Source organism: Mesoplodon bidens (genome assembly GCF_964165515.1).
Source record: "Mesoplodon bidens genome assembly, chromosome: 6".
In the NCBI taxonomy this organism is placed as follows: domain Eukaryota; kingdom Metazoa; phylum Chordata; class Mammalia; order Artiodactyla; family Ziphiidae; genus Mesoplodon; species Mesoplodon bidens.
This window is the reverse complement of record NC_138162.1, coordinates 31,446,632-31,459,513: the sequence shown is the minus strand read 5'-3', so window position 1 is coordinate 31,459,513 and position 12,882 is coordinate 31,446,632. Positions and strand designations below refer to the sequence as shown.

Sequence of the window (12,882 nt, the reverse complement as noted above, 5' to 3'; positions counted from 1 at the left end):
TAAATATAATCTCTTGTGGAGGCAGTCAGTCACCAAGAAGGAAGCAGGAATAAGGGGTTCCAGGTTTGTGTGCTACAAGGTAGTATTAAGTGAAACAAAGAGAATCGATTGCTAAGAGGTCTGTTAGAAATTAAAACACCTCAGTGGCATATGAAACAGGATGACTGTCCCTCTTTACACAACTGCCCTGAAAGAACTTCACATTGGCAGTCTTGCTGGCGGCTGAAGATTTAGCCTCTGCCACCTTACTTCAGACCTGATTCTTGTGGGTAACTGTGCCAGCACAAAAAGCACTTGTTCGCTCTGGAGACTTTTTTGAAGAGCCTCATCTTCCAAGGAAATACTCAGCCTTATTCCTGCTGCCCACACTTCCTGCCCCAGCGTTTTGCCCCAACCTACCACCTGTTCACTCAGATCATGGCCACCTCTGAGGGGCGACCATCAACTCAACCTGTGCCATTCCCACTGCCCTGGGCTGGCCTAGAATCCCATGGATTTGGTCCGGACAGGGATTGGAAATGAAAGATTCTGGACAGTTTTGGCTTCAAGTCTCCTTTACAAAGAGCAACACATTGCTCAAGATAAGGAGGCAGGACCAAACCTGAAGCCTCCTGAACACATAACCACTTTAGAGGGAGAGAGAAGGGTTTTAAAAGATTGTGTTCAAATGGATTTAATTACCACAAAACTTATCATAATACAAACTCTCAATCAGAGGGAAATATAATGTGAGCTTCTGAAAACTTGTATTCAACTGAGAACATGAAAGATCAGACACAGGTGAATCCGATAATCGGCATAGTAGTGCGGTGATAGCAATGATACAATTACTTAAGTGCATGAGTCAGAATGCCATACAGAGTGACTCAGCTCCTCCAAAATAATACCATTATAGCGGGCTTCCCTGGTGGCGCAGTGGTTGAGAGTCCGCCTGCCGACGCAGGGGACACGGGTTCGTGCCCCGGTCCGGGAAGATCCCACATGCCGCGGGGCGGCTGGGCCCGTGGGCCATGGCCGCTGAGCCTGCACATCCGGAGCCTGTGCTCCGCAACAGGAGAGGACACAACAGTGAGAGCCCGCGTACCGCCAAAAAAAACCCCCCCAAAAACAAAAAAACATTATATCACCACAGCATAACAATAAAATAAAACACAGTAACAGTGTAATGAGGAGAGTAGACTTCTGAACTTCCTGTCTTACTGGCTTGTGGTATTTAAATATTATACATAAGAAATGACTGGGGCACATTATTCTTCACTCCAAACTGCAGAACTCTGGTTTTATCTGTAAAATAACTAGACTCTTCTCTATAAAATAATGTTTCAAACACATTTTCATATACATTATCTTATTTTCAAAACAGTCCTTTAAGGTCATGGCAAAGACAGCAATGTGTCCTCTAACATGAATTGCTCTTTCCTCAGTAATATAACCCCCAAAATATCAGCTGCTCAAAATAAAGACTATAACATGCTAATGTTTCATTAATTTTTGTTATTCATATTTTTACAAAATGCATGCATTTTTCCTTAGGTTTGGGCGTTATATAATTCTCCCCAGCTGTATAATTCAACATTTTTTAACTGAATAAGTTGAATCATTTTCCAAGCATACCATTAGTCCTTTCCTGTCACTTACACAGGCTTTCATTATACCGAATGTCCTTTGCAAATTTAATCACGATATTATGTACTTCTTCTCACATCTCATTAAGATGTCAATATAACAACATTTCTTATCACTCACTGTACCCTATTCCTTTCACTTCATATTATTCTCAAGAAAGGTTTCAGTCTACAGTCCACTTTTACTGAGATTATACTGAATTTTTAAGTCAAACTTTACATTACATAAAATATTTATAAAAATACAAATATTCATTATCAACTTTATTCTCTTTAGTAATACAACTCTACAGGGGTAAAAATACATCTGAAGTTACTTTGTCTGGCAGGAGTCTTCCCCACTTCCTCTTCCCCATAGCAAACCATAATCCCACCATACAAATTGTTTATTTTTTTATCCCAATTAAATCTTAATTCTCTTTATCAAATGTAGGAAGAAAGCAATAGTTTTCAACTTCAATTCAGTGTGCCACTTTGTATTGTCATGGAATATCGGACAATCAGCCATGTAAATTAAGCTGTACTCATTTTCATACCAGATCACTGGTCCACATTTTGTCACCACAAAGATGCACCTGGATTATATATTTCAATATGGACCACTACCTTCCCAACCAATCCCACACCTAGACTGAGCTTAGAAGATTTTTTATTTCGTTCTAAGTATATTTTGTTGTCACATTCTTATTCACCATCTCTTTTAAATATCAGAGTTGTGATAAACCAAGGACAAGCCTACATACAGAAACTCCCTAAATAGACATACATTAAAAAAGTCTTCAATTCCTATAATGTATTACCTTTAGCACAAGCACAGAAAAAGTGACCACATATATAAGATGTGCAGTGATTTTTTGAGAAGCAGAACAAAAAATTAGGCCTGAGCGACTTGCTGAGTAACATAATCATTACTTTACATAGTAGCATAAAGTGTTTCTCTTTTAAGTGTTTCTCAGAATAAAACTAGGTACTCCTTTATTTGGGGTTCCTTGATGGGCAAATATATTTATGACTTGGAGGTAGGAAAACGTTTCTTAAGACACAGAAAACAATAACTGTAAAATAAAATCCTGGGAAATTAGACTTCTTTGAAATTAAAAATGTGTGCTCATTAAATGACGTCATTATAAAAATGAAGAAGTAGTCCACACCCCAGAAAGAAAATATGTACAAAACACCTATTTAACAAAGAATGGATGTCCAAGATACATGAAGAACTCCTACTACTTAATAATAAAAAGACAAATCCTATATAATATGGGCAAAGGTCTGAAGAGACACTTTACTGAGGGAGATACACAAATGGCCAATAAGAACACACACAAAAAAGTGTTCTACACCACTCCTCATCAGGGAAATGCAAATTAAAACCGTAAAAACTACAAGCCACCCATTGGAAATGGACAAAATTAAAATGCTTGACAACGATAATCCTTGATAAGAATGTAGAGCAACTGGAACTCTCATACATTGTTGTGAAGTATAAAATGGTACAACTACTTTGGAAAAGAGGTCTAGTGGGGTTTTTTTACAACTAAACATAATTCTACTCCTAGGTATTTGCTCAAGAGAAATAAAAAACATATGTTCCCCAAAAGAACTGTACAAAAATGTTCATAGTAGCTTATTCAGAATATCCCAAACTAGAAACAGCCCTGATGTGCATCAATAGGATAAACACACTGCAACATATTCATATAGTACAATGCTACCAAGCAATTAAAAGGAATGAACTACTGATAAATATAACAAGATAAATTTCAAAAACATTATGTCATTTGAAAGAAGTCTTACGCCGAAGAGAATATATTGCATGATTTTATTTCTATTCAGTTGTGGGGGAGGGTGTGCATTAATTAGAAAGGAACTTCCTGAGGCACTGGCAATGTTCTATCTCTCTCATTTTTTTTTTTTTTGCGGTACGCGGGCCTCTCACTGCTGCGGCCTCTCCCATTGCAGAGCATAGGCTCCGGATGCTCCGCAGCATGTGGGATCCTGCCGGACCGGGGCACGAACCCGTGTCCCCTGCATCGGCAGGCGGACTCTCAACCACTGCGCCACCAGGGAAGCCCTGTTCTATCTCTTGATAGGAGTTTAGGCTGTATAGTTGTATGTATTTGCCAACTCTTTAAATATACACTTACAACTTATGCATTTCATTGTATGTGAATTTTACCTTAAAAAAAGAACGAACTGGGCTTCCCTGGTGGCGCAGTGGTTGAGAATCTGCCTGCCAATGCAGGGGACACAGGTTCGAGCCTTGGTCTGGGAAGATCCCACATGCCGCGGAGCAACTAGCCCCGTGAGCCACAATTACTGAGCCTGCGCGTCTGGAGCCTGTGCTCCGCAACAAGAGAGGCCGCGATAGTGAGAGGCCCGCGCACCGCGATGAGGAGGGGCCCCCGCTTGCCGCAACTACAGAAAGCCCTGGCACAGAAACGAAGAGCCAACACAGCCATAAATAAATAAATAAATAAAATTAAAAAAAAAAAAAAAAAAAAAGAACGAACTGTAGAAACAAAAATAAATTCTCTCAAACAAATATGTCTCTTAAAAACTACAAGTGTGAAACTATATTAAATAAGAAAAAGAAATTAAGTAATTTTTTGGAAAAAAGTACATAATCAAAGTCAAGTATATGAAGAAACAGAATGACCCTTGCACTTAACACAGATGTCTGCCAGGCCTGCCCCACCCACTTCCTTCAGGTCTCTGGTAAAATACAATTTTAACAGAAAGGGCTTTTCTAACTCCTAATTAACAAGTACCCCCAATTCTCACTTTCTATCCTTGTGTCCTGCTTAATATATATTCATAACCTTTAGTATTACCACAAGAACACATCTGTTTGCTCATTGTATGTCTCACCACCAGTAAAATGTAAACACCAAGAAAGCAGTGGGGGAGAGGGTATTCTTGTACACGTTATTCCATTTCTAACATATCACTCAATTGCAATCAACTTGTGATCTGAGGTAGATTAAATGGAATGATGTAGGCCTTACAGGAATAAGACCAAAAAAATACACTACAGAGGGAACGTCTCCCCTATTCTCTCCTTTTTGGTCTCTGCCTACAAGAAAGCTGGAATTTCCACTGAAATCCACTCACTCTACATTATCTGGTCCCTCTCCAGCCCCTGCACACTCAGCAAGGAAGAGTGACTAATCTGATAAATCAGTTTGATATTAATTGGGCCATATTATACTAGAGGGTGAGATCACTGAGTTAGCCAGCCCATGTTTTTGCCACCTTCTTCTCTCCTTCTATTTAACGAGACCTACCAGATCTTGACTTTCTCAGTGCCACCTATGACTGTGTGAAGCAGGTCCACAGGCTTCATTCATGCTACACGTTGGGTAAGGAGTCTAACAATCTGCTTTGCAAATCCAGTCAAGTCTCTGCAGGCAGCATGAATAGATTAAGGGTGGGAGGTTTCAAACCTAAGCTATGTACTCCAGTACAGCTTTTTCCTAAAAACCTTGAATTAAAGGTTATACGAGGGGCTTCCCTGTTGGCGCAGTGGTTGAGAGTCCACCTGCCGATGCAGGGGACACGGGTTCGTGCCCCGGTCCCGGAGGATCCCACATGCTGCGGAGCGGCTGGGCCCGTGAGCCATGGCCGCTGAGCCTGCGCATCCGGAGCCTGTGCTCCGCAACGGGAGAGGCCACAGCAGTGAGAGGCCCGAGTACCGCAAAAAAAAAAAAAAAAAAAAAAAAAGGTTATAGGATACTTGCACAGATTAATAAAAGTTAGTTCCATAAAGGTTGTACATCTCATTCGGACAGTAATCACTGAACATATACCAAATATCAGTCAAAAGGCCAAAGGAGTTATAAAGTCCTAAATCAAGAAAAATAGAAAAAACATAAAAATGATAAAATATTCCATTGGTGCTAAATAACTTATTTTAATAAATTTGTCTTTAATACAAGTGTAAAATAAGATTCCTAACATTCCAACTACAGTTAAACCCAAACTTCAAAACTAAGTCAGTAATTAGCAACATGTTAACTGGGAAAAGTTTTTAACTACAAGAGTGTCAAATGCAATACAGAACTCTTAAATATTTCATGCCTTCTGTCAGAATATTAAAAATAAACTTCTTAGCATCCCAAGGCTATCAAAGGTCCTCCACCCCCCAAAATTTTTTTAACAAAAGTATAATCCCTGCTGGTGTTTATATTTGTTAAAAATTTTAAAAATCAAGACTTCTAACTTGAATATGATTTGAGTAGTTCTATACCATCCAAAGATGCCTGATACATACTAACTTTTTGCAGGCTCATGGTCTTGGTAGAAGAAATCATGTCAGTCACAAAGTTTTAAAATTATAACTGGGCTTTTAAACTACAAAATAAAATAAGAAAATCTAACATAATTTAGTACCTTTTCTTCTTCTTCTTCTTTTAATTATTTTTGCCAATAAGGTACCAAATTTCACTTCATCATTCTTCATTCAAATAGACTACTACCATACAAGATTTTAGTTTGTTTCTTCTTAATTAGGTGGTTGTTATCAAATGCCTGAGGACAATTCTCATTAGAGCTGAGCATTTTTACATAAGGGTAACTAGTTTTAATTTAAAATAATACTAAAAATATATGTACATGTACATTAAAATATAACCTATGTAAACTAGTAAGAGACATTCAACTAGAAAACTGAAAAGTACCCATTAAAAAGAAGACAAAGGTGAAATTTTTAAATTGAAATAATACTTAAGAATATATGAAATGCTGAGAAGAATAATTTCTCCTACAGTTAAAACAAATGTACTTTAAGGAGAGAGGAAAAAAATAAGCTCCTCAAAACTTGCAAAGCAAAACATGGACTTAGTAACTTATTAAAAACTATACCTTTGATTTTCTTTTGAGAAAAAAGAAATAGTTTAAACAAGGGCATGAAACACACTTAAGATTAAGACTAATAATACTCTGCTCTCACTGAAAAATACTACTAGAAAAAAATTAAATAAAATTTCAGATATTTCCATTTAATGTGGGCAAAATATACAATGTTTATTTCTGAAATATAAGCTAATAATTTATTTTCATTCATAATATAAAGTGATTTAGGTAAAGTTTACTTTTCCTAGTACTCAAAATTAAACAGGAATTGTTTTCCATATCTAAGAATTATAATGGTAATGTGTAATAAAAGTTTAATTTTGCTAAACTAAAGCTCAAAGAGATTCAAATAAAAAACATGTGTGGGCTTTCGCCGCCTGGGAGCCTTCCGGCCCAGCTGCCTGTCCGGTCCCCGCGGTCCCCGCCCTCCTGCGATCCGGGAGCCGGCTTGGTTCGGAGCCGAAAGCTGTGCGTTCGGGCATGCCCCGCTATGAGCTGGCTTTGATCCTGAAAGCCATGCAGCGGCCAGAGACCGCTGCTGCTTTGAAGCGTACGCTAGAAACCCTGATGGACAGAGGGGCTGTGGTGAGGAACTTGGAGAACCTGGGCGAGCGTGCACTTCCTTATACGATCTCCGCCCACAGTCAGCAGCACGCCAGGGGAGGGTATTTCTTGGTGGATTTTTATGCACCGACAACAACTGTTGAAGGCATAATGGAGCATTTGTCTCGAGACATTGATGTGGTTAGACCAAATATTGTAAAAAACCCTCTGACCCAGGAAGTGAAAGAGTGTGAAGGGATCGTCCCAGTCCCACTTGAAGAAAAGCTGTATTCCACCAAGAAGAGGAAGTGAGAAGATGCACCAGATTTTAGCCTCCTACTTAATTCTCTCACTTTTGAGCACCATGGATTAATAACTGACCACCTTGATCTTTATGTAAGAGGGTGCTTTCAGTGCCCTTTGATCTTTCTAAGGTACTTTTAGTTCTTGATCCCCTTTGCTGTGAGAAGTTGGGGAATGGCCTCCTTAGAGCCACTTTGTAATACATGGCATCAGCGCTCCCTGCTCGATTGCGTTTCAAGAATGTAATTGGTCAGTGAGGGCTTTGCCCTACAGCAGCACTAACGCCGCTTAGAATAGCAAAGATTATAAACACCACTTTGGACTGCACGCTAGTCATTCAGACTGTATACCACCATGCAAAATAAAATGTTAAGACCATCGTAAAAAAAAATGTATGAAAATATCTAGATTAAACAATAAAACTTTAATTTTTGTTATTTTGCAATGACAGTAGGTTTACTTTTTCTTTTTTATTATTAGTTTCTACTTTATAACAAAGTGAATCAGTCATACATATACATCTGTTCCCACATCCCTTCCCTCATGCATCTCCCTCCCTCCCACCCTCCGCATCCCACCCCTCCAGGCGGTCACAAAGCACCGAGCTGATCTCCCTGTGCTCTGCGGCTGCTTCCCACTATCTATCTACCTTACGTTTGGTAGTGTATATATGTCCATGCCTCTCTTTCGCTTTGTCACAGCTTACCCTTCCCCATCCCCATATCCTCAAGTCCATTCTCAAGTAGGTCTGTGTCTTTATTCCCGTTTTACCCCTAGGTTCTTCATGACATTTTTTTTTAAATTCCGTATATATGTGTTAGCATACGGTATTTGTCTTTCTCTTTCTGACTTACTTCACTCTGTATGACAGACTCTAGGTCTATCCACCTCATTACAAATAGCTCAGTTTCGTTTCTTTTTATGGCTGAGTAATATTCCATTGTATATATGTGCCACATCTTCTTTATCCATTCATCCGCTGATGGACACTTAGGTTGTTTCCAGCTCCGGGCTATTGTGAATAGAGCTGCAATGAACATTTTGGTACATGTCTCTTTTTGAATTATGGTTTTCTCAGGGTATATGCCTAGTAGTGGGATTGCTGGGTCATATGGTAGTTCTATTTGTAGTTTTCTAAGGAACCTCCATACTGTTCTCCATAGTGGCTGTACCAATTCACATTCCCACCAGCAGTGCAAGAGTGTTCCCTTTTCTCCACACCCTCTCCAGCATTTAGTTTCTAGATTTCTTAATGATGGCCATTCTGACTGGTGTGAGATGATATCTCATTGTAGTTTTGATTTGCATTTCTCTAATGATGAATGAGGTTGAGCATTCTTTCATGTGTTTGTTGGCAGTCTGTATATCTTCTTTGGAGAAATGCCTATTTAAGTCTTCTGTCCATTTTTGGATTGGGTTGTTTGTTTTTTTGCTATTGAGCTGCATGAGCTGTTTATAAATTTTGGAGATTAATCCTTTGTCAGTTGCTTCATTTGCAAATATTTTCTCCCATTCTGAGGGTTGTCTTTTGGTCTTGTTTATAGTTTCCTTTGCTGTGCAAAAGCTTTGAAGTTTCATTAGGTCCCATTTGTTTATCTTTGTTTTTATTTCCATTTCTCTAGGAGGTGGGTCCAAAAGGATCTTGCTGTGATTTATGTCATAGAGTGTTCTACCTATGTTTTCCTCTAAGAGTTTGATAGTTTCTGGCCTTACATTTAAGTCTTTAATCCATTTTGAGCTTATTTTTGTGTATGGTGTTAGGGAATGATCTAATCTCAAGCTTTTACATGTCCCTGTCCAGTATTCCCAGCACCACTTATTGAAGAGGCTGTCCTTTCTCCACTGTACATTCCTGCCTCCTTTATCAAAGATAAGTTGACCATATGTGCGTGGGTTTATCTCTGGGCTTTCTATCGTGATCCACTGATCTGTTTTTATGCCAGTACCACACTGTCTTAATTACTGTAGCTTTGTAGTATAGTCTGAAGTCAGGGTGCCTCATTCCTCCAGCTCCGTTTTTCGTTCTCAACATTGCTTTGGCTACTCGGGGCCTTTTGTTTTTCCAAACAAATTTTGAATTTTTTTGTTCTAGTTCTGTGAAAAATGCCAGTGGTAATTTGATAGGGATTGCATTGAATCTGTAGATTGCTTTGGGTAGTAGAGTCAGTTTCACAATATTGATTCTTCCAATCCAGGAGCATGGTATATCTCTCCATCTATTTGTATCATCTTTAATTTCTTTCATCAGTGCTTATAATTTTCTGCATACAGGTCTTTTGTCTCCTTAGGTAGGTTTATTCCTAGATATTTTATTCTTTTTGTTGCGATGGTAAATGGGAGTGTTTTCTTGATTTCATTTTCAGATTTTTCATCATTAGTGTACAGGAATGCCAGAGATTTCTGTGCATTAATTTTGTATCCTGCTACTTTACCAAATTCATTGATTAGCTCTAGTAGTTTTTCGGTAGCATCTTTAGGATTCTCTATGTATAGTATCATGTCATCTGCAAACAGTGACAGTTTTACTTCTTCTTTTCCAATTTGGATTCCTTTTATTTCCTTCTCTTCTCTGATTGCTGTGGCTAAAACTTCCAAAACTATGTTGAATAAGAGTGGTGAGAGTGGGCAGCCTTGTCTTGTTCCTGATCTTAGTGGAAATGGTTTCAGTTTTTCACCATTGAGGACAATGTTGGCTGTGGTTTTGTCATATGTGGCCTTTATTATGTTGAGGAAAGATCCCTCTATGCCTACTTTCTGCAGGGTTTTTATCATAAATGGGTGTTGAATTTTGTCGAAAGCTTTCTCTGCATCTATTGAGATGATCATATGGTTTTTCTCCTTCCACTTGTTAATATGGTGTATCACATTGATTGATTTGCGTATATTGAAGAATCCTTGCATTCCTGGAATAAACCCCACTTGATCATGGTGTATGATCCTTTTAATGTGCTGTTGGATTCTGTTTGCTAGTATTTTGTTGAGGATTTTTGCATCTATGTTTATCAGTGATATTGGCCTGTAGTTTTCTTTCTTTGTGACATCCTTGCCTGGTTTTGGTATCAAGGTGATGGTGGCCTCGTAGAATGAGTTTGGGAGTGTTCCTTCCTCTGATATTGTTTGGAAGAGTTTGAGAAGGATGGGTGTTAGCTCTTCTCTAAATGTTTGATAGAATTTGCCTGTGAAGCCATCTGGTCCTGGGCTTTTGTTTGATGGAAGATTTTTAATCACAGTTTCAATTTCAGTGCTTGTGATTGGTCTATTCATATTTTCTATTTCTTCCTGAGTCAGTCTTGGCAGGTTGTGCATTTCTAAGAATTTGTCCATCTCTTCCAGGTTGTCCATTTTATGGGCATAGAATTGCTTATAGTAATCTCTCATGATCTTTTGTATTTCTGCAGTGTCAGTTGTTACTTCTCCTTTTTCATTTCTAATTCTATTGATTTGAGTCTTCTCCCTTCTTTTCTTGATGAGTCTGGCTAATGGTTTGTCAATTTTGTTTATCTTCTCAAAGAACCAGCTTTTAGTTTGGTTGATCTTTGCTATCATTTCCTTCATTTCTTTTTCATTTATTTCTGATCTGATCTTTATGATTTCTTTCCTCCTGCTAGCTTTGGGGGTTTTTTGTTCTTCTTTCTCTAATTGCTTTAGGTGCAGGGTCAGGTTGTTTACTCGAAATGTTTCCTGTTTCTTAAGGTGGGATTGTATTGCTATAAACTTCCCCCTTAGAACTGCTTATGCTGCATCCCATAGGTTTTGGGTCGTCGTGTCTCCATTGTCATTTGTTTCTAGGTATTTTTTAATTTCCTCTTTGATTTCTTCAGTTATCACTTCGTTATTGAGTAGTGTATTGTTTAGCCTCCATGTGTTTGTATTTTTTACAGATCTTTTCCTGTAATTGATGTCTAGTCTCATAGCATTGTGGTCAGAAAAGATACTTGATACAATTTCAATTTTCTTAAATTTACCAAGGCTTGATTTGTGACCCAAGATATGATCTATCCTGGAGAATGTTCCATGAGCACTTGAGAAAAATGTGTATTCTGTTGTTTTTGGATGGAATGTCCTATAAATATCAACTAAGTCCATCTTGTTTAATGTATCATTTAAAGCTTGTGTTTCCTTATTTATTTTCATTTTGGATGATCTGTCCATTGGAGAAAGTGGGGTGTTAAAGTCCCCTACTATGATTGTGTTACTGTCGATTTCTCCTTCTACGGCTGTTAGTATTTGCCTTATGTATTGAGGTGCTCCTATGTTGGGTGCATAAATATTTACAATTGTTATATCTTCTTCTTGGATTGATCCCTTTATCGTTATATACTGTCCTTCTATGTCTCTTCTAAGAGTCTTTATTTTAAAGTCTATTTTGTCTGATATAAGAATTGCTACTCCAGCTTTCTTTTGATTTCCATTTGCATGGAATATCTTTTTCCATCCCCTTACTTTCAATCTCTATGTGTCTCTAGGTCTGAAGTGGATCTCTTGTAGACAGCATATATATGGGTCTTGTTTTTGTATCCATTCAGCCACTCTGTGTCTTTTGGTGGGAGCATTTAGTCCATTTACATTTAAGGTAATTATTGATATGTATGTTCCTATTCCCATTTCCTTAATTGCTTTGGGTTCGTTACTGTAGGTATATTCCTTCTGTTGTGTTTCTTGCCTAGAGAAGTTCCTTTAGCATTTGTTGTAAAGCTGGTTTGGTGGTGCTGAACTCTCTCAGCTTTTGCTTGTCTGTAAATGTTTTAATTTCTCCATCAAATCTGAATGAGATCCTTGCTGGGTAGAGTAATCTTGGTTGCAGGTTTTTCTCTTTCATCACTTTAATTATGTCCTACCACTCCCTTCTGGCTTGTAGAGTTTCTCCTGAGAGATCAGCTGTTAACCTGATGGGGATTCCCTTGTGTGTTATTTGTTGCTTTTCCCTTGCTGCTTTTAATATGATTTCTTTGTGTTTAATTTTTGACAGTTTGATTAATATGTGTCTTGGCGTATTTCTCCTTGGATTTATTCTGTATGGGACTCTCTGTGCCTCCTGGACTTGATTAACTATTTCCTTTCCCATATTGGGGAAGTTTTCAACTATAATCTCTTCAAATATTTTCTCAGTCCCTTTCTTTTTCTCTTCTTCTTCTGGAACCCCTATAATTCGAATGTTGGTGCGTTTAATGTTGTCCCAGAGGTCTCTGAGACTGTCCTCTGTTCTTTTCATTCTTTTTTCTTTATTTTGCTCTGCAGCAGTTATTTCCACTATTTTATCTTCCACCTCACTTATCCGTTCTTCTGCCTCAGTTATTCTGCTATTGATCCCATCTAGAGTATTTTTCATTTCATTTATTGTGTTTTTAATGGATGCTTGATTCATCTTTAGTTCTTCTAGGTCCTTGTTAACTGTTTCTTGCATTTTGTCTATTGTATTTCCAAGATTATGGATCTTGGAAATAGAATCTTGGATCAGCTTTGCTATCATTATTCTGAATTCTTTTTCAGGTAGACTGCCTATTACCTCTTCATTTGTTAGGTCTGGTAGGTTTTTATCTTGCTCCTTCACCTGCTGTGT

At 38.2% G+C, this 12,882-nt stretch overlaps 1 protein-coding gene across 1 annotated transcript; it reads left to right on the top strand.

Annotated features, from left to right (window-relative positions):
- Positions 1-6,848: 6,848 nt before the first annotated feature.
- LOC308619154 (small ribosomal subunit protein bS6m-like) lies at positions 6,849-7,707 on the top strand. Its single transcript, XM_081237720.1, has one exon. The coding sequence runs from the start codon at positions 6,957-6,959 to the stop codon at positions 7,329-7,331; it is 375 nt and encodes a 124-aa protein (XP_081093846.1). The 5' UTR covers positions 6,849-6,956; the 3' UTR covers positions 7,332-7,707.
- The last annotated feature ends 5,175 nt before the right edge of the window (positions 7,708-12,882 follow it).

Bases quoted from the DNA above. Each gene is read 5' to 3' on its own strand.
- LOC308619154 (XM_081237720.1), top strand. From the start codon at position 6,957: ATGCCCCGCTATGAGCTGGCTTTGATCCTGAAAGCCATGCAGCGGCCA.